Source organism: Monomorium pharaonis, chromosome 1 (genome assembly GCF_013373865.1).
Source record: "Monomorium pharaonis isolate MP-MQ-018 chromosome 1, ASM1337386v2, whole genome shotgun sequence".
Taxonomy (NCBI): Eukaryota; Metazoa; Arthropoda; class Insecta; order Hymenoptera; family Formicidae; genus Monomorium; species Monomorium pharaonis.
In genome coordinates, this window is record NC_050467.1 from 14,242,574 (window position 1) to 14,265,667 (window position 23,094).

General features: G+C 38.2%; 1 protein-coding gene across 14 annotated transcripts in view; it reads right to left on the minus strand.

Annotated features, from left to right (window-relative positions):
* LOC105835844 (protein lap4) overlaps positions 1–23,094 on the minus strand; it is a 365,219-nt gene that overhangs the window by 229,869 nt on the left and 112,256 nt on the right. For all 14 annotated transcript variants that reach the window (XR_001139022.3, XR_004962559.1, XM_012679440.3 and 11 more), the window contains one exon: positions 11,162–11,341. Coding sequence is in view for 12 of the 14 variants with exons in the window: in XM_012679440.3 (XP_012534894.1) it covers positions 11,162–11,341 (180 nt within the window). In the remaining 2 variants the exon portion in view is untranslated. The remainder of the gene's footprint in view (positions 1–11,161; positions 11,342–23,094) is intronic.

A 23,094-nucleotide genomic window follows, 5' to 3' on the forward strand; every position in this document is an offset into this window, starting at 1 on the left:
AAAACTGAAAGAGTATAATTTTAGGTGTAAGTTAGTATTAAGTTATTTAATGTACTTTAAAATATTTAATAAATATCAATCAATTAATCTCCCCCCCTCCCCCCTGTAGGGACTGAAAACCGATCGAAGAAACACATATTACTATTATACAAACACGCGTTTACCTAACAATAACAAAAATTAACCGGTTTTTATAGATTATTTTGTACGGTCAAGTGTATCAAGTGCAAATTCTTCGTGATACCATTGTTAAATTGTAATGCCATCCAATTTAATACCATCTTTCTTAAATAGTATTATGAATTAGCAAATTCATGCAATTGACTGTAACATAAACAAAATCAGTCCATTTTTGTTGTTGTTGGATAAACGCGTGTTGTAATAATAATGTGTGTCCTTTCGAGTGGTTTTCTGTCAAGAATAATTAATCGACAATAATTAATTAATGGGTTTATTAGTAAAATTGGTCGACTGCGTGTCCAATAAACGCGTATTGTGAGTAACGTATTTTTTCTTCAAATATTTACCGAATAATTAATCAGTGCTTAAAATGATTAATAATAATGAACTGAGAAATTTGTTCATAAATTTGTTTTAATCAAATAAATAGATTAAATATTAAATCAGTGTAATTAAAATTGATTATAGTTTCCAAAAACTCTTATACTGAACCAAACGTTGTGGTTCATCGAAAACTCGACCAACTTGAAGAAAACAAAAAACAGCAGTAAGTTCATTAAATCATAATAATAAATAAATGTAAGAGACAAAAAAAGAAAAAAAAATAACACAGAGAAAGAGAGAAAGAGAAAAGGCGGAAAGAGAATAGGGACAAAAATGTGTATTAATAAAAGTCTTTTTAAAGCATTCTTAATTTTAAGACAATCTTCTCAAAAACATGTTAATGTGTATGCGTGTATTTATGTTTAAGTCATTGATTGATAACACTAAGCACTTCACGTAAGCGCCCACGACTGATGGTGAGTTGCGCCGCCCTTGTCTACCTTTTGTATCTGACCCGTAATACGACAACTATTTTCTTTACAGACAAAATTTTGGAAAAAAAATCGTCCCAAAATTAAGTCAGAAATAAGACATTTTAAGAACAAAAAGTTGTTTTTTGAATCACTGTACAGTCTTAGGACATACAAATAATACAAAATCAATTTTTTATTGTCACATAATTGTCCATTCTTTAAAATAAAATTAGTTTTTCTACATAATATTGTGACGCTCTGGCCGTGATAACCATAATGTCGATCTGGATAGCATCGCTGCTTGCTAAAAAAAAACTCATAATTTCTTTGACAACCAAGTTATTTAAGTTTTAACGTTATTGTTGTTGTTTCGGAAACGTCTTCTCATTTACGTACTTAGAACTTCTATATATTCGCTGACAAATAAACAAATAATCCCTTTTTCTTTTAAAAAAACAGGGACTTCTCCTTTATTTTTCCGTGATCTCAAAAGTGCGTGTGCTTGTAAGAGAGTGAGCTGCCGGAGGATGCTGGAGTGTAATAACATAAATCCTGTTTTGCATATAAAAATACTATAATAAAGTAAAAATTCAAATACTTTATTTTATTATACTTTATTTTTTTAGTATATTTTAACACAAACTATAGTAAATATTATGATAACTCTGTAAACCTTTAATTTTTTTCTAACTTTGTAAATTTGTGTATTTTCAAGCATAGAATCTTTCTAAGAAAAATCATAGTTTAAATTTCTTTTTAAACATTTAATTTTAAAATTTTTTATAAAAAACAAAATGATTAATATTTGTTTTTTATAGCTATACTAAGCTGTACTACTAAACCGATCAGTTAAAATAAAACAAGTATTTTTTTGTCATTTTAACTTATTGCAGTTTAGTAGTACAGCTCAATGTAACTATAAAGAATAGATTATACAATTGTAAAAATAATGCGCATGCTCTGTAAAAGAATAGCAGGTTTGTTTTATTGATACTAAACACCACAGACGCGCGCGCGACTTAACTTTTTACTTTCTAAAAATAAATTACAACGATAATTGTATAGATAATATCTACACAAATTTAACAGCTGTCAAAATTCAATCGCAATGACAGCTACTCTTGCAACGTAAAGTAACCGCAGCGAGAGAACCATCGCGAAAAAGCGACAACAATAAATTTCGAAAGATACGAGCAATCGACTTTACATGCATTTTTTTAGATAGAAAAAACGCAGTAATTTTTGTTGAACGACGTCTTATTGCTTTTATAGATTTAAAAAATCCTTCTCCAAAAAGTATATACATTACTACTAATCTCAATTACGTAATTTATCCCAAAAACAGGAAAAATTTCATTCGCGATATTTTTACTATTTCTTAGTTAAAAATGGAACGTGAAGCTATCACGTCATAACAATATTTGCTTGATATAAAAGACCTACAATTTATACTTACAAAATTGGAGATTCTAGATACGTATATAACAAGAACAAACAATGTGGAGTTCTTAAAGTTAGACTTTAATGCCCAATTAAAACAAAATTGTTCCACAAAATTTAAGTTAGGTTAGGTTACATACGCGTGAAAAGTTGATAAGTAGAGCAACATATAATAACACATTGTGTAAAAATGTGTGGAAGGTCGGGTTTTCAGCACGAGTGCGATGAGTACATTACCTATGTGTTCTACTGTATCCCCTTGGTGTTCACAATCTCTGTCTTACATTTAAAAACTCAAACTCAAACCACTAACTTATGTTAAGTTGATACTACTTTCCCTACTTACTCCGCAACTACCCTATATTAACAATATCATTCACTTCTACATCTCCCAACACGCTGTTACAACCACCTGTATATTTACAACAATCTCTATCTCAATCTAATATTTTACAATAGTATAAACAACTCTCACGCTAAAACAATCTCTTGCTTCGCTCGTACTCTCATCCTTTCACTCGCTGAATGCCCTCTCGCCATACTCGCCCTATCCTTCGTCTCTCTCCCTTCCTATCCTGTCTCTCCTTCCTATCTCCTACTCTCTTTATTTCCAAAACGCAGCCTAATTACACATCCTTATATCCGTTTACATATATTTGTAATTTATATTTCCACACACACTTTCTCAAATCCACTTCGTATCTTCCTTCTCCTGTGTCCTCCAATACCGTCAATGCGTTCCATCCTCTTCTTTCTCCTTTTTGATTCTCACTCTCCCGTTTTCTCTGGGTGGCACTCACTTGGACACGGTTCAAATGGACACGGTGCTTTTGGACACAATATCTTGCGCACGGTTCAAATGACCACGGTGCATTTGCACACAAAAGAAATTTTATTAAAAATGTACGCCAGTTTTATGCACACGTAAAATTTGACCACCGGATATTTGCACACAAAAAAATGTCCACCGTTCACTTGGACACGTAAAAGTTGCACACCATTCATTTGCACACCGCTCACTTGCACACCACTCATTTGCACACCAAGAAATGCGCACCGATCATTTGCACACGGAAAAATGCGCACCGATTATTTGCACACGGAAAGATGCGCACTGATCATTTGCACACGGAAAGATGCACACCGATCATTTGCACACCGTTCATTTGGACACGGTGCTTTTGGACACCGTTTATTTGCACACCATTTAAATCGCAAACCCATGTGGTGCAGTGAATGTTCTCACGCACGCACGCACGCACACGCATACGCACACATACACACACACACGGGGGGTGCAAGGGGGGTCTTGGGCTCCCCTCCCGCACCCACCCCGTCCAAGTCGCTAACCCATGTACACATTGCAAACGCACCACAATGTATGAATATTTAATATGCGTTTGAATGAACAGTGTGCAATTGAACAGTGTGCAACTGAACGGTGTGCAAATAAACGGTGTGCATCTTTCCGTGTGCAAACGATCAGTGCGCCTTTCCGTGTGCAAATAATCAGTGCGCATCTTTCCGTGTGCAAATAATCGGTGCGCATCTTTCCATGTGCAAATGATCAGTACGCATCTTTCCGCGTGCAAATGATCGGTGCGAATTTCTTGGTGTGCCAATGAGTGGTGAAAAAGTGAACGGTGTGCAAGTGAGCGGTGTGCAAATAAATGTTGTGCAACTTTTACGTGTCTAAGTGAACGGTGGGCATTTTTTCGTGTGCAAATATCGGTGGTCAAATTTTACGTGTGCATATAACTGATGTACACATTTTTAATAAAATTTCTTTTGTGTCCAAATGCACCATGTGCAAATGCACCGTGGTCATTTAAACCCTACCATCCTTGTTTATGTCCTTCCCTCTCACTCTCCCCCTTTTTTCTCTTCCCTCTCCCTCTCACCCTCTCTTCCTGTTCTCCCTCCTTCTTAAAGCCTTCTCCATCGTCACTTCTTTCGCTTCCGCCACTTCCGCCGTACCCTCCAGCATTTTATCCTTCCTTTTCTCCTTACCATGTCCTCCTCCAGCATCACTTTCTCGTCACCCTTGCTTCCTCCTCTGGCCACAGTCTCTCTATCTCCGGATCTCTTCTTCCAGTCTCTCCCCCCCCCTCTCTCTCTCTCTCTCTCTCTCCCTCCCTCCCTCCCTCCCTCCCTCTCTCTCTCTCTCTCTCTCTCTCTCTCTCTCTCTCTCTCTCTCTCTCTCTCTCTCTCTGGACGTGAGTACTAATTTACGCTTGTCTCATTGCTCCTCTTTTGAGCTCGTTTCTGCCGCTTTCTGCCTTCGGGCTGGTTCTGTTCGCAGGTATCTTAGCAGAGCTAATCACTGCTTTTCACTGAGACTAATAATCTTTTGTAACTTTTGGACAACTGCTTAATAATCCGAGGTAAAAAATTTTGCGGCCTAACCTCTTCTTGTGATTGCGAATTTGGCAAACTCCGAGCCGTCCATGCGCTGATCTCGTGGTGGCTCTGCATGGTCTCTGCTTTGCCGACGGTCCGTTGCTGGCTGCTTGCTGCTCCGTTCTGCTGCATGGCCAGTGAGATATTATCTTTATGCCGAACGTCAAATGTCACAAGTGCTCGCGCAACGTTGCAAACAGTGTAGTTACCTGTGCCACATGCTCCAGATGCTTTCATCCCGGTTGTTGTGCCGTATACTTAACATATAAGACTGCATTCGAGTGCTGTAGGCGTGAACTAGGTTCTCAGGTTTCTCGGCCGGTAGGAGTTGTAGGTGGCGTCGTCATGGCTTCTCACAGCAACTCGGGGATAACATTGAAACACATCTACAATATGATTGTCAAAACAAATGAAAAGCTGACCGGCTTCATTGCTGAGCAGAATGCGACAATCGCTGACATTCGATCCAGTCTAAATGCAATACCCGAGCTATTGCGCAAAGTTGATGATCACAACGTTAGACTGACAACTCTTGAAAATGATCACCTGAAATTGTCATCGGCTCTGAGTGATGCTGCAGCTGCGCTTGGCACTGTAGATAAGAAAATATTGCAACTTAATGACACTGATATTATTGTCTCCGCCATACCTGGCGATGTGACTGACTCGCCACAGGCAATATCAGTCAAGTTGCTGGACGCGCTGGAGCTGCCGCACCTTACGGCCGACGTTCTTAATGCCAGAGAAATGATTAGGGGGCGGGCGAGTAATGTAGGTCGTGCCGTGGCTGCCGACTCAGGGTCGGTCTTGGATGGGGCAACTACTTCTTCCTTGCCGAGAGTGGCTCCTGCCAGGAGGTCAATTATCATAACGTTGAAGTCCTCAAAAGTACGTGATTTTATCATCGACTCTAAGCAAAGAAGGGGCCTCCTCACCGCGGGGGCTGTTTTCAGCAATGAACAACGGAGCAATGTCTACGTCAACGAGCTTCTCCCATCTTCTATGTATGATTTGCTGAAACGGACTAGGGCAGAGGCTAGGGCCAAAGGATACAAATATGTCTGGATTAAGAATGGTAGCATACATGTCAGACACTCAGATGGCAAACCAATAGTTAATATCAACTCTGACGCAGATCTTGCCAAAATTGTCTGACTAGACCTCATCAACACGCCGGTGTCCTTCCCAGCATCGACCAACATCAGAACCGATGCACCTCTGCTACGGATTGCGCAATTCAATGCTAACTCTCTCCGGGGGCACATCCATTCGCATTTCTATCACATTATTTCTATTTCGAAATCATGGCTTCACGATGGCATCCCGGATGACCTGGTGCTGCTAGACAACTACTTTCTGATTAGAAGAGATCGCGTTGGGCGTCTGGGGGGAGGTATCGCGTGCTATATACATAAATCTCTTAAGGTTAAAGTACTATCATTATCTGAAGGCGACTGTTTAAACACCCCGGAATATATGATCTTGGAGATTCGCTGTCCGGGCGAAGAGTCGGTGTTGTTCGTATCTATGTATCGAAGGCCTAAAGGCCTACTCTTTCAGAAATTTGCGGTAGCTCTTGCAAGTCATTCTCATCTTTACAAGAATATCATTATCGGCGGTGATCTCAACTGCAATTTATTATCTAATAACATCGAGGCAAATTATCTGAGAGAGCTGGTTGCTTCCCTTTCATTACACATTATCAATTCTGACGCTACTTTTCATACGTCATCCACCGACTCTTGGCTTGATGTTTTTGTGGTCGACGACAGCGACAAAGTTTCGGGTTATGTCAAGTCTTCCAGTCCCTTTATAGCGGGGCATGATCTGCTCGAACTAACATATACACTTAGAACAAAATCTCATGCTATGCGTACCTTATTTCGCCGTAACTATAAGAATATTGACACCGCTCGCTTCCGTGCGCATCTAGATGCAAATGTTCAGTTAACTAACTATGAGATAAAGGTAACTATGAGCGATACTTGTGTCGATGAGCTCAAAGCCTTACTATCAGGCACCTTGCGCAGTGCGCTGGATGTCTTTGCTCCACTGAGAAGGCTCAAACCCATTGCCGTGGCTCACCAATGACCTTCGAGTCATGGTGACAGGCTTCGCACGCGTACCCTGCTGTACAAACAGGCTAAACGAGTTAATAGCTTGTTGAGATATGCTAGGTACAAGCACTTTTGCAACCAACTCAACACGGATATTAAACGTGCGAAAAGTAAATTTCAATTCGATTCTCTTAAGGAAATTATTCATCCGGCGAAACTGTGGAAGGAGCTTGCTCGCCTGGGTCTAGTCAAGTCGTCCTTGACCTCCCCTCTTCATTTCTTTTCTGCGGACTAGCTCAATTCATACTATGCGTCCATTTCTGGCCCCCATCATATTTGCTCACATACTGACTTCATAAATGCTATAAGACATGTCATTGTTTCCCAACGTTCGGAGTTCACCTTCTCACCTGTCTCATCTGACATGGTCCTCAAACTAATTTCTGCACGACCTCCAGGCTTATATGCAGCGGGATCAGATGGTGTCTCGATGTTCACCATTAGGACTGCTTGGCCGAGTATTTCAGCATGTCTAACTCGGCTATACAATTCGTCCCTGGAAACATGCAAGTTTCCATCAGAATGGAAGAAAGCTCTCATTCGGCCCTTGTCCAAGATCCATATTCCGGGATCTCCCTTCGACACACGACCAATAGCAAATTTATCCAAACTGTCCAAAATTCTGGAGAGGATAGTTGCGCAGCAAATGGGTGATTATCTGAGCTATCATAATATTCTGAATCCTAGGCAGTCTGCGTACCGAACAAGTTATAGCACACAGACAGCGTTATTGAGGGTGTGTGATGACATCAGAAGTGGTGCAGACAAGGGCATGATAACCATTCTTATTCTGTTCGATTTTAGCCGAGCGTTTGATACTGTTCCACATTTGAGATTGCTCACCAAACTCAGAGGAATTGGTTTCTCCGACTCTGTTCTCGCTTGGATTTTATCATATCTCACCGGTCGTAAGCAGGCTGTTGTCGATGATGAGGGCGGTTGCTCACACTGGCAACCGACTTACACAGGAGTCCCCCAGGGATCGGTATTGGGCCCATTATTAATCTCGCTTTACATAAATGATATAGGCACAGTTCTAGCGCACTCTAATTTCATGGTCTTGCGGATGACACTCAGATTTACCTATCTTGTCCTCGTGGTTATCTTCTGCAAAGCCTTGAGCTGATTTCACGTGACGCGCAAGCTATATTTAATTATGCTAACCTAAACGGACTAAAACTTAACCTTACAAAATCTAAAGTCTTAATTTTAGCCAGTAACTCATATGTTAACGACATAGATCTGAACACCCTTCCGTCAATAGTGGTTAACAACATCTGTCTACCTTTTGTAAACAAAGCCAGAAACTTGGGAGTTTCTAATCCTTATGTCGAATCTCTCCTGGAAAAAGCATATAGCTCTCGTCTCACGCAAGGTTCATTTTGCCCTACACAAACTAAAATTTAATAAAAATGCTCTCTCCACGGCATTAAGAATCAAACTAGTTACTGCTTTAGTATGGCCACACATAGATTACTGTTGTCTTGTTTATCATGGTCTCATCGATGAATTGAACGTGACACTGCAACGAATTGCTGCATAAGGTTTATCTTCAACTTGCGCTTCGATGTTCATGCCACGCCTTATCGGCAGCGTCTGGGCTGGCTATCCGTTGAGAACAGGCGACTTCATTTTCTTGACTGCCAACTGTACAGAATTCTTCATATGCAATCCCCCTCCTATCTCACCGAAATGTTCACCTATCTCGATCCAAGATTAAGGAGATCTGATCGCCTTGCTGCTTCACAGCAAATCTTTCACATTCCCCATCATAGGACCGCCATGTTCAGAAACTCCTTTCAACTCTCTGCAATCTACTTCTGGCACTCTCTCCCTGGTTGCATAACGGAATCTCCCTCGTTTAGCAGCTTCAGGGAGAGTCTGGATGCCTATCTTCGTAATATTGAATTGAGAGGTGAGAGGATTACCTTTGGCTATACCTCATAAATCCTCATTATTATCAAGAATTAACTCACTCTCCAAAGGTTATTAACAATTATCAATATTCTTTAACGTATTCATAACCTAGTTTAATGTTATTGAAAGTTTATTTCATTGTTTATTCATGTTGCCTTCACCAACTCGGATTATATATTTATTTTGTGTTATTGATCGTTAAGTTTAGTGCTTACGTTATGCTCTTTTCCATATCTTCGTGGACAATAATTCTATCTGGATGCTAAGTTCTTTATCTCCTGTCAGAGACATTACTTTGTCACATGTGTCATGGTGTCAACTTGGCGCTTTGATGGTCACACTAGTGGAATCGATTACTTATTGCAAAAAATGTTGTAAATTTCTGTGATTTTAGACTACTTTAGTAATCAACCTTAATTATAGCTCAAAAATTCACATTGTACTATCAATGCTATATACTATCACTCTATTATGCAATGTATCATATTTTACGATGACACATCTCTTACTTGTACTGTAATTTTGCCCTTCAGCTTATGCTTGAGCATAATAATAAAAATCAATCAATCAATCAATCTCTCTCTCCCTCCCCCCCTCACCCTCACCCTCACCCTCACCCTCACCCTCACCCTCTCCCTCTCCCTCTCCCTCTCCCTCTCCCTCTCCCTCTCCCTCTCCTCTCTCTCTCTCTCTCTCTCTCTCTCTCTCTCTCTCTCTCTCTCTCTCTCTCTCTCTCTCTCTCTCTCTCTCTCTCTCCTCTCTGTCTAGCACAATCTCGCTCACTAGCTTTCAAGCCCGCTCATGCGCCAGGTCGCATGAGTACGCTCGCTTGCTCGCACGTTCGAATGAGACGTTGCGCGCCTAAAATTCCGGGATGTAACATCAAAAACTTTTTTTGCAAAGATATACAACTTTGGAAAAATTTTTTCAAACTTTTCTCTGATCTACTTTTAATTTTTGCAAAATATCTCATTATGCTATAACCTCTTTGGCTTTTTAACTTAAAATATTCTTTTTCTTCAGATTTCAAACTATTGATTGAAAAAAATGGTTTAAAATTGGTGCATTTGAACCAGAGATGTACGCTAATAAAAACGCAAGATTAAGAAAACCCGAGTATGCGTATTAAGGGTTAAATTATGTAATCCAAATTTATACATACATTTATTTTTATATTGCGACCAATCACGAACTTTTCTCTGTTATATAATTAACCAAGGGTTTCAATAAATCAAGGGTTTTAAAACGGTTGAAATTTTGAATCAGATTTACTCCCCTTTTCAAGAATCGGTTAAATTATATGAACAAATCGGGTTAAAATTATATGAACAAATAATTCTGTCTTAATTAAAGCAAATAATATTTGTTAATATAACTTAATAAGGTTTATTTAAAACACAAAGTAATATTGTCTGCTATAATTAAAATTATCAATATTCTTATTTTTTTAATTAAAGCAAAAAACATTTAGTAATATAAATTAATAAAATATAAATTTTCAGTCACAAACTATTCTTTACTATAAATAAAATTATTTGAAAAAATTGATTTTAATTAAAGCAGAGAATATTTACTAATATAAAATTTAAAAAGTACAAATTTTTAATCACAATTTTCAATTCTCTGTTATAATTTGTTATAGTCATAAATTTATCATGTTTCTATTTACCAATCTAAAAAAACTTTAAAATTAAATTTTTTAAAAGGCGGATTTAAGTGATAATTTTTCTTTTTAAAAAAGATTCTACCCATAAAAATACATAAATTTACAAAGTTAAAAAAAAATTAAAGGTAAAAGCATTATATTGCATATTTTGTACTGCTTCTCACTTACGAAAACTGCACTTTAGACGCAGATCGACTGGCAAAGGATCAAACTGAATTATAATATAAATCTGGTTTCGAAAATCCTAGCTAATTTAGGAACAAAGTTTGAACTTTGATCGAGATGATAAAGAATCCCGCAATTGTCTTCTAGAGTTTATTTAGATGGCAATAGTTTTCATACAGTATTTAAAAAAATGATATTTTTCGATAATTAATTTTACCATATTTTTGTCCAAAATATTTTACTTGATAATATTTATTTTTAAGATATTTAAACTTTCCAAGGCTTTTAAAACATATTGTATATTAGTTGTATAATATATAATTAATATGTGTATCGAGTGACAAAAAAATAGCGTAATTTTGTAATATATAACTGCACACACATAAAGTTATTTTTAATATGTAGATTTACAGCTCTCTATAAGCATCACTTAAAGCTGTTTGAAAGCAATGTCATATCAAAAACTATATGTTATTTACCTGATAACTTTCTGGAAGTGGATCATGTTGAATGGTAAGCACGATCTGATCACCCGGTCTTAGAAGTTCCATTACTGCTTCTTGATGTGTAGCCTTCGTCACATCTGTACCATTTACTTTCAATATTCTATCACCCATTCTTAATTTACCAGATTTATCTGCTATGCCACCAGGAACAACCTACAAAATATAATTACACCTAAAAATATATAATAAAAACAAATAAAATAAATATTGACAATAATGAATAGTTGCGACCTCCTTGATCTTGACATATATTGCCAACATATATTACTGCCCTGAATAATCATCACAAAGTTTTAATCGTTGCTCATTGTTTATACGTTTAACAAAAACTTATAAAAATCAAAGTTTGTACATAAAATATACAAAGGCTATTCTACAATAGCGTAAATAACATAAGTGTAATTAAGTAATTAAGTAAGTGTAATTAATAAAGTAAGATTGAAAAATGGCGCCGCAGCTGGTAGACACAGACAGGCGAAGTAGTGACTCTGGTGTAGAGTAAAGAGTAAAGATGAAAGAAAGGTCAGGGAGAGTAAGGAGTTGAACGGATGGGAAAACGGAGATGAGAGAAAAAAGAGCAATTAAAAGGAAGAATCAAGAATTCGAGGAAAGTCTGCAATGGAGAGAAAAAAAGTAAAGCAAAATGCAGGAGGAAGAATGGTTAAAAGAATGGACGACGTGGAGATAGAGAGATGCCGGTGAACGCACAGGGTGCAAGAAGACATAGGTAGAAAATTAAAGAAAGGCAGAAAGTAAGCCGCAGAGAGTAAGTCACATATGGCAGTAAAAAGAACAATGGTTGGCAGTCGACATATCAATATATCGATCTAGATAGATCGAAAAAGAGAGATGAGAGAAGAAGCTAAGAGGCACGCGCAAGAGAATAAAAAAAAGAGTGAAGGTTGAAAGACAATAACAGATGGCGGTAGAGCAGGAGAGGGTAAAAGGGATCGGTGCGGCGAAAGAGCTATGATGAAAGAATCGAAGTGGAGAAGAATACATATGGAAAAGTGATTAAGATGCGGCGCATGTGTAGAGAACAGAGACTTTGAGTAATTGCAGAAAGTGCGTGACAGATGGAGGTCAATGTACCGAAAAATCAATCAAAGTTGGTTCGAGAAGGGAGAGAAAGGTGCAAATGAAAAGGAAATAAAGGAGATTGAAAGAAGAAAAGAACCGGAGAAGAGGCGAGATGAGAAATTGAGAGAGGAAGAGGATGTAGTGGACAAAAGTAAGAGAGAAGAATTAAAGATCAGAACGGAGATGGCGAAAAGGAGTGCAGTTAAAAAGAAAAAAGGCTCGGGCGTTGCAGAAAAAGAAGGTGAGCGAGTGAATGAGTGAGTGAGTGAGTGAGTGAGTGAGTGAGTGAAAGAGAGAGGGTGAGAGGAGGGAGAGAGAATAAATTAAATTTATTTAGCCTATCAATGAGTTGTAAATCGCCTATACGGGCGGACATATGACATCAAACATCGGATCTTAGTGATAGATATGATTTTTCTATTAAATTTAATTTTCTTAGTTTCATTTTAAATTGCGTGCCGACAGGATTCGTCAAACTTAAAACATAGTTAATGAGTTAATTTCGATGCTCAAAAGCATCTTAAAGTATCCACTTCCCATCTTCCTCAAAAAATTGTGAATTAATTTATTGCGAAAAATAATACCTCAGCCGGGATTTAAATCTGGATATCTCGTCATACCGAGCATCCTAGTTAAATCGACCACTTAGGCATATGATATTATTCTTCGCAATAACCTTAAATATATCTTAAAGCACGTCCTTTCAGGCAATATAATAATATTAGTAAATTACTTCTAACCGACCGTAATATGTTAAAGTCAATATTAATAAGTTAATAATAGTAAGTTAAAGTTAAAAAAATATCAATAAAGTTTATATTTAGCTTTCTCAGCTTTCTATTATGTGTTACATAAATTTACATACATAAAATATGCTTTTTTAACATTTGTTTAAACATATCAATTCTTTCGCAACTTCTTATTTCCGCTGGTAAGTTATATAATTTTACACCCTCATAACACATGCTTTTTTGCGCACTTTTAGTTCTAAAGAATTTCATTGCAATAGTCCCATCTCTTGCCTAGTTTTTCTCCCATCTTCATTTCTAATTACTTCTAGTCTATCTCTTAAGTAATTTAACGCCAAGTTATGTAGTATCTTAAATATAAATATGCATACATTATAATGTAGTCTCTGTTTTATAGATATAAACCGTAACGCTTGTAACATATGTTCTATTTTAGTATAATTGTATTACATTGTAGTATTACTCGCATAGTCCGATTCCGTGCTACTTGCAATTTATTCAATTGTGTTTCTCCCATATCTACTAGTAATATTATACAATACTCAAAATGGAGTGCTAGTATCGACTTATATATAATACACCTCGTGTATGCCGATATGTGGTGCGCGCGCGTGTGTGTGTGTGTGCGTGTGTGTGTGTGTGCGTGCGTGTGTGTGTAATTTCCTATCCTATTTTATTTAAAAAAACCGTTTTCTTCCCAATTTTCTTTAACATATTATTGCACGCGTCGCTTAGTATAATGCTCGGCCGTGCGAGTCAGCTAGTCCAGCAGATCAATATTATCGATCGCCCGGTTGCCATGGAAAACGTTTTGGTTTTTGGCGTCGATTTTGAGAGCTGTCAAGATCGTGAATTCTAAGTAGTTAAATAAATATCGCTTTCCTCTTTTATTACAAGTGAGTGTTATTTCTCGCGTGCGTCCGGAGGTTGAAAAAGAGCGCGCAAGGAGACCGGGAGTTCGGAATTGTCGCGGGAAGTGCAACACTTTTTGGGAGATCTCGTCCGGGATCGTGGACGTGCGAGTAAACCAACAAAAATCTCGTGAAAACATCGAGAAATTCTTATGACGACACACCCGCTCTCCGATTGCGGCGATAACTCCCGCGAAAACAAGTGCGATGGAGGCCGGGCTGTTAGAGCTGCAGCAGATACGAAAAGAACGGAGGCTAAAACAACAGGAGCAGTAGACCTTTCGCGCTCCAAGATCGAAGTCCATTTCCTGGAGCAAGAGGCAGCTATGCGGAGGTTGGAAGAGCGACTATCCGAACCACAACTAAGTGCAAATTTAATGTGACTTCCGCTGAAAATTTGGGCAAAGCAACACGATTTGGGGGGCGCGGAGAAGCGTGTGCGGGAGGGAATAAGAGTAAAGATTAAGCCTGACACTTGACGACTCGACGCCGTTACAAAAATTCCTCTCACAATTTAATTTAATTGCGAATCAACCAAATAACGTGTCAAAAGCAGTTATCCTAGCCTCATGTTTGCGGGGAAAAGCGCACTCGGTTTTAGAATCCGTTGATTTAGAAAATTTGGAGTTTTCCGAGCTTAAATCCAAGTTAAAATTACGTTTCGGAAAAGGAAATCTTACTCAAAATTTCTATTCGCAATTTACCGGCCGTAGACAGAAAATAGGGAAACATTTTGCGACTTTCGGCACTGATTTGGATGCTTTCTCGTTTGGCCTATCCTAAATGTTCTTTCGCTGTTCAAAACAAAATTGTGTGCGCGCAATTCGTTTCCTCCCTCTCCAATGGTTTCGTAAAAAAGACTTAGCAGCTTGAAAAAACAATTTCTTTAAAGTTGGCTATTAAGAGAACAAAGGCCATCAAAATTATTCAGGGAGAAAAAGGAGATTTTCCTCTCGCAAGAGGAAATTTTCAAAAATTTGACAGGTTTAAAAGAGAGAAGAAAGTAAGGGAGAAAAGAGTAGAGAAGGTAAATATTTTCGCCAAAAAAAGAATGTAGTGAATAGAAAAGTACTCTTCCGAATGCTGGCTTTGCCTTAAAAGAGGGGCATTTTCGTATAAAATATCCTGAGAATAAGGAAAACAAGGTCTAGATGCTCTCGACGGGGGAAGAACAACTTTTCGGAAAAAAACCCCGAATTGTGACTTAGAGTTCTTTAGTTTAAATATGATTAAATCTAGTTTTAGTAATTTCTGTTACAAGGGAAAAGTTGATGGACGTAAATGTTTTTTTTTTTTTAATAGATACGGGCTAATATTTTAATTTTGAATAAAAAGCTCGTAAAGAAAGGAAAGTGCGTTTGTAGAGTAGAAAATTGTTTTTTGAAATATCCTTCCGAGAAAAAAGTGCCGATCAAATCTAAAATCGAGATAGAGATCTCTTTAAAGAAATTTTCAAAGAAAACACAGATGTACGTATTAGAGATGTACGATGACTGTTTGTTGGGAGTAGATTTTCTTAAGAAAGTAAATTTGGAAAATGTTTTTGAAGCTTCGTTTGATCATCAAAAATTAGAAAAAAAAAAAAGATTTTGTGATGTTCGCGAATTCATAATTTTGAGGGAATTCTCCTTTCTTGGAAAAACTTTTTTTCCTTTGTGCTTTTAATTTTAATGAAGGGCAGGAAGATATTTTTATAGATTTTCTTTTTGATCATCAGAAAGATTTCCGAAAAAATCATCGCAGAAAACTGTATTGATACATGTAATAAATTTAGAAAACACTTCTATTAAGCAAGTTGGACTTCCGTTTCCGGTGCGACAAGCAGTGTCACGTTAGGAAAAGTGCGATATCTTGTGAGTGGATTAGAAGTGCTGAGAGAAAGAGAGGGGGGGAGAGGGAGGAGAGGAAGGGGGGAGAGGGAGAGGGAGAGGGAGAGAAAGAGGGGAGAGAGGGGGGGAGGGAGGGAGAGAGAAAAGAGAGGGAGATGGAGGGGGCAGAGAGGGAGGGAGAGGAGGAGGGCGAGCGGGGGGAGGGGGAGAGAGGGAGAGGGAGAGATTGATTGATTGATTGATTGTATTTATTATGCCCGAGCATGGCTGTAGGGCAAAGGAGTATAAATAGAAATATAATTTTGACAATAATCAACAGTGAATGTTATAGTAAACTTATGAACTAATCTAAGCTAATAGTATAAAATAAAATAAAGTAAGCAAACGCAAGCTCCAAACTGATAGATGAAACAATTACAAGTAATATAATGAGAATCTACATTGTACAGTTAGCAGAATCCAGCAATCTGAACGCCGATATAGTTAATGTTCGTAACAATTTAACATAACAATAGTACTGGTCTAATGGCATACAGGTAGAGTAAAAATAAAAGTATAATTAAAATAAGTATAAACTAGGAGTACAAAGTGGCAAAGAGAGCAGACTTAGCAAGTAAAAACACAAAAACAATAGTTTATAGTATAGCTTCGTTTACAAAGTAGATATGAGACTTGGACTGCAAGAAACATAAAAAGTAGGGCAAGGCACAAATGCACGCAGTATAATGTAGTAAGACAAGCAGGAAGCCTTCAAGCAGTGAAGCACAAGTAAAGCAAGTATAGACAATTCAGTAACTAATTGATGAAGTAAGGTCAAGTCTAACTTGGCCACGAAGTAATCAGTAAGCAGATTGCAGATATAAGTAGAGTAAGCACAAGTAGCAGCTCAAGCAAACTCAGAAGCGATCAAGAACAACCGAAGAAGATTCTTGAAAGTAGCCAAGGAGGGTGCAGAAGTAATATGATCGGGAAGGGAATGCCAGAAATAAATAGAAGATAGCCTGAAGGAGTTTTTGTAGGTAGCAGTTCTATGGGAAGGAATGTGGAAGGTCTGTGATGAAGGGTGCAAAGAACGCTCGGATCTTCTTAATGTTGGGTCAGAGGGGATAAAAAGTTCATGTAGATAAAAAGGAGAAGTCATGTAAAGAATACGATAAATTTGACATCCAAGAAAAAACAACCTTCTGTTCTCCACCGAGACCCATCCCAGACGACGCCTGAATGGTGTGATATGCTCATCACGCCGAAGATTAAAAATAAATCTAACACAGCAGTTCACCAGCCTTTGCAGCCTGGCATTGAGTTAGCCGCTAAGCCCATGATACACCAGACTACAATAGTCAATGTGAGGCAAAATTAGAGTAACGACAAGCTTGATTCTAAGCTTGAGAGAGAGAGAGAGAGAGAGAGAGAGAGAGAGAGAGAGAGAGAGAGAGAGAGAGAGAGAGAGAGAGAGAGAGAGAGAGAGAGAGAGAGAGGTGAGAGGTGCACGAGTGGAGGAGGCGAGGGTGGAAAAGGGTCAGGTCAGGTTTTGAGAGGTTAGAGAAGAGAGTCTGGAATAGCACGTAGTATAGAGGGGAGCAACACGCAGTCGTTTGAGCGACAACCATAGATTAGACAGAGTCAAGATCGGAAGCGGGTAGAAGCAGGACAGCGCGACGGGAGTAAGGCCTGTTCACACGGGACGCGGTAAGCGGTAGTGAGAGGAGCTTAGGATCGGGACAGTAGAAAGAAAAAGGCGCAATAACAGAACAAACCAGTAGTCGGGATAAAATTTTTTAAGCAAGAAGGAATAAGATGGCGGCGGAGCGAAAAAGGGGAAAGGAAAATGAGATAAGAAGAGAGGGGAAAGCTGTAGCAGCATGGAGGAGTGGCTGAGAAGGATGAAAAGAAAAAGGAAGGACTCGAGAGAGGAGGAGGGAGAAATGGGAGGAGTGGGGGAGGTGGAATAAGAGAGCAAAAAAGCGAATTATGGAAGGCAATAGGGAATTTAGGCGTGTGCTAAGGAGACTAAAAGACAAAAAAGCAGCGGGTCTAGATGGAATACCGAATGAAACGTGGAAGTACGTTGGGGAGAGATTGGAAGAGTGGGCAAGGGAATTATTTTGTAACAGAGTATGGAGAGGGGAGGGATGGCAGAATGATTGGAGGGAGGACACCATAGTTCCGATAGCTAAAAAGGGGAAGGAAAGGCGGTAAAGGACTACAGGAGGGGTATCGCTGATGCCCACGCTCTACAAAATATACGCAGCAATGTTGATGGAGAGAGTGAGGGAATAGGTAGAGAGAAAGAGAGGATGGCACCGGAAAATCAGACGAGACTCAGAAAAAGGAAGGGAACAATGAACAACATTACACGCTAAATTTCCTGGTAAATAGGAAGATAGAAAAGAAAAGGAGTAAAGTGATGGCGGTGTTTGTCAACCTAAAAGTGGCGTTTGACTCGGTGGACAGAAAGGTGCCATTCAGGTCAATGAGAGAGAGAAAAGTGAGAGATAAATTGATAAGAAGGGTAGAGGAAGTTCTGAGGGAAACAAGAAGTAGGGTAAGAGTGGAGAAGGAGATAAGCGCGAGTTTTTGGACAGCAAGGAGGGTGAGACAAGGGTGAGACCTTTGAGTTCGGTGTTATTCAATTTTATGCTGGCGGATTTCGAGGAGGTGATGGGCAGGGTGAAATGGAGGAGTAGAGATGAAGGGAAAAAAATTTATTCGCTGGAATATGTAGATGACGTAGTGTTACTGACGGAAGGGAAGGGGGAAATGAGAAGTATGCTGGGTAGATTGGAGAATTACTTAGAGAAGAAAGTGCTGGAATTAAACGCCGAAAAGACAAAAGTACTGAGGTTCAGAAAAGGGAGTAGAAGAGTAAGCAAAGTAAAATGGAGATAAAGAGAAAGATAGAAGAGGTAAAAAAATATAAATATCTGGGCTACGTATTTCAGAGGAATGGAAGACAAGATGCGCAAGTTAAGGATAGGATTGGTAAAACGGCCGCGATGATGAGGTAAGTGTGGAAGATAAGGAAAAGAAGATTTGGTATAGACTGGGGAAGAAGGTTATGGCTATTCGACAAATTGGTGTGGACAGTGTTGAGTTACGGTGTTGAAATTTGGGGATAGAAGGAAAGAGAGGGAATGGAGAAATTAGAGGAGTGGTACTTAAAATGGGTTTTAGGGGTAGATAGGTGGACGCCGGGTTATAGAGTAAGAGAGGAGCTACAAGGAAAGAAGCTAAGAAATAGGGCGGCGGCACGGGCGTGAAACTTTGAGAAAAGATTAAAGAGAAAGGAAGAAAGCGGATTGGCAAGGGAATGCTGGGGGGAAATAAAAAGAAGAGAGGTTAGAAAGGAGGACGCGGAGTGGGAGGGGGAGAGAAGAATTTTCGGAGATAGAGGAGTAGATGTGATAAGGGTAAGGGAGGAAAAAGGAAGATTCAGTAAATTAATGGAGAAAGACAAAAAGGGACAAAGGAAGGAAAAATGAGAAAGAATAAAGGAATCAAAATTCAACAGATGGTACAGGAGAGTAAAAAAAGAAGGTGGTACCGGGGTATCTAAAGAAGAGGTAGGCGGAGAGCAGGTGGACGAAGGTCGCGAGATTTACGTTAGGATGTGAGATAAAAGAGGGGAAATACTGGGAAAAGGAGGAAAAAAGAGGATGTAAAATGTGCAGACTGGAGAAAGAGTCAAGGGAACACGTGTAAGAGTCTTGCAAAAGATGGAAACAGGGTGAGAGTTCGACTTGGTAGGAGACGGTGGATTGGGTGTTGAGCGAGGAGGGAGAAAGAGAGGGGTGAATGAGGGAACTAAAGTAGGAGAGGAGAAAGAGTGGTGGAGAGACAGGCGAGGGGGCGAGAGGCAGGGAGAGGATGGTAGATGGATGAGACGGGATGAGAGGAAGGAGAGATAATATTGAGCTGACAAATAAGTTTTAATACAAATAAATTATAAATATTACAAATAAATACTTTAATACAAATAAATATTTTACTACAAAAACTTGGCGCTGCTAAACCAAATAATTTGCCAACTTTTTTTTTTCTTTTGTATGTGCATCTGTGTGCGTGTGCGTGCGTGCGTGCGTGCGCGTGTGTGTGTGCGTGCGCGCGCGCGCGCGTGTGTGTGTGTGTGTGTGTGTAGTATATAACTTAGTTTATAAGGAAGCGATTTATTTAAGTTTAGTATATAAACTTAGTTTATGAGGAAGCGATTTATCTTTAAGGAAGCGATTAATATCTGTCTGTTATGCGTGCGTCCGTTAAAAATCCCTTTTTCTCTTTCTCTCTCTCTTTCTCTTTCATGAGTGCGTGTTATATATATTTTAGTATGTAAGTTAGATTGTAAGAAAATGATTTTGTATTAAAGCAAATTATTCGGTTTAGCAGCGCCAAGTTTTTGTAGTAAAATATTTATTTATATTAAAGTATTTATTTGTAATATTTATAATTTATTTGTATTAAAACTTATTTGCCAGCTCAATATTATCTCCTTTATTTCTTGCCAATATGCTTCCTGACAATTGTTTTTTGCAGGCGCACAGCAGTCTCGTATCGGCGCACAGTAGTCAATAATTTAATACAAAAGGCTGATATTTATAGTTTAATCTTATATTTAAGAATCTTCTTAAGTTTATCGTTAAAATACTTTGTAATTAACGAAATTGTATCTAAAGACAAACTTAAAACAATCAAACTAATATTCTCATTTTATAGTATTAAATCTAAAAAATTGTTTTGTATTATAAAAACTAGCTAAAGAATAGTAATAATATTTTAGTTTCTATAAAAATATTTGTTTTTATAATTGGCGAAAAATATTTAGATATCACTATTTTTGTAGAGAAGTTAATTTGTGTGTGTGAGTGTTCGAGACTATAACAGTTTCTTTAAAATTTTAAAATTTTCTTTTTTTTTTTGTTGTGTTTTATCCGCGAGTAGTGGGAGCTGCTGACAGCCAGCGAGCTCCTTGTAGTTCATTTCTTCGATGCCTAGTCGCGCGGCGCTGTCACCAGCTTCTCACGCGTGCGATTTTCGTTTTTTCGCATCGTGGTAACTATGTTTAAACCAAATAAACATGCCCAAAAAAAGCACGTCCAAATCCATGCCCAAATAAGTCTCGAGATCCGTTCCCTTACCGCCCCCTTTTTTCGCCTCCGATCGTAATTGTTTTATGATGCAAAATTCGCCAGTCTCTCGCAGCCCGGCACCGACATTAGATCGTCCCGCAGATCTCTCGCGTCATCCGCCGATCCTAGCTGCGGGAATTCACTTCCATTCCATCCATAATTCGGCGACCATGTCAATTAATCTTTACGTTCGAGTATTCGTGTGAATGTGTGAGTGCATTATGTTTATGCGCGGGTGACCGTATCTTTCCCGCAAACGTCCTCTGCCTCGTGCACAAGATCTCCGTCGGATCGCGCGCAAGATTTCCGGATTCGCGAGAGCTTCGATCTAGAAGCTCTTCAAGATTTCCGCGTCGGTTACTAGCAGCGTAATATCGGGACGTGTCAAGATTTCCATCAAATTGTAAAAGATACGGTTCGCCCCTCGCTCCGAACATCCGTTTGTTAATAAATAATTAAAGTGTGAGTAACACCAACGTCTCCTTTTTCTTCCTATCACCCCCCGTGAACCTACCGCATTCCTCACCACTCGCTTCGCGTCTCAATCGAGACGGATCCCGGCATTCTCTTCGTGCGATCGCGTTTACCCTACGCACGCACAAACAGTGAGTATAAACTTTAAAAATTTCAGGAATATATATTACTTAGGTTAAATTTGACACACTTAGTATATATTACTTAGGTTGATATATATTACTTAAATTGAATTTGACACACTTAGTATATAATACTTAGGTTAAACCATTCAAAAGTATATACCACTTAGGTTGAATTTGATTAAAAATTTTAACTTGAATTTGTTATTTTTTCCTTATATTACTTAGGTTGATCCAATAATTTTTTTGCTTAAAGGAAAAACCAAACACTTTTTTTAAACTTTTTTAAAAAGGTAATTTTGTTGGGATATCACGCATTTTGTAATGTTTATAGACCACTTAGATTGAATTTAATGAAAAATATCTTATTTGATACATAAGTAAATTATTTTTTTCTATTCCATATATTACTTAGGTTGAATTTGATCAAAAGTTTTATCTTGAATTTTGTAAATTTTTTGTTAAAGAAAAACCACACACTTGTAAAACTGAAACCTTTGACAAAAGCGCAAAGAAGTTATGTTTCAGAATTTCTGTGGATACTGAAAATCTATAGTTGTGTATGGAACGGAGGAAACTACTTGATGTTCATGATAAGACGCTAAAATATCTATAATTTTGTTCTAAGGTTGACAACATTCAGGAGTAGTATGGGAGAAGCATGCACTGCAGAACCACGATTATGACAGAACAGATGGGCGCATTGATGGAGATGACAGGTCAGTAAGACGGAGATTAGTGCTAAATATTTTTTTAGAATCTGTACGAGTTACTATAAACTGACTTTGCTGTTTAACCCTGGCTACATTTATTATTTAAAGATTATCTTTTTCATAAAATTATGTTGTGACTTTAACACGTGTTGGCTTTAATAATTAAATTAATTAATAAATGCAGCCAGAGTTAAACAGCAAAGTCAGTTTACATTATTGTATAGATCCTAAATTAATAATCTCAGTTAAATTAATAATCTAGAGTTATTAGAAATTAATCTTTTTATTGATTCTTTCAGAGTTTATTTTTATATAAACCATTAATCAATCTTGCAGAGGTGGTTTTGGACAAGGAGTAGCAAATATTCCTCATACAATCCACAAACACTTTCGGGAATAGATGTTGCTTCTGTTATCATAGGTAGCTCAGATCAAATTGGCATACGATGGATATTGAAGTATGTATTTGTGACTCTCACATGATATATAGTAACTCATATTGTACAGATTCTAAAATATTTAGTACTAACCTCTGTCTTACTGACCTGTCATCTCCGCGAGATTACTTTTGATTGATTTTTCAACGCACCCATCTGTTCTATCATATCATGGTTCTGCACTGCACACTTCTCCCATGCTACTCCTGAATGTTGTCAACTTTAGAATATACTTTAGCCTCTTACCATGAACATCAAGTAGTTTTCTCCGTTCCATACACAACTATAGATTTTCAGTACCGACAGCAATTCTGAAACATAACTTTTTTGTGCTTTAATTGATAATCGTGTCAATGGTAGAACGTCGTCGTCGGAGAACAGCTTCCTGCATCTTCGACGACGACGTTCTACCATCAATCGAACCATCGACACAATTATCAATTAAAGCACAAAGAAATTATGTTTACA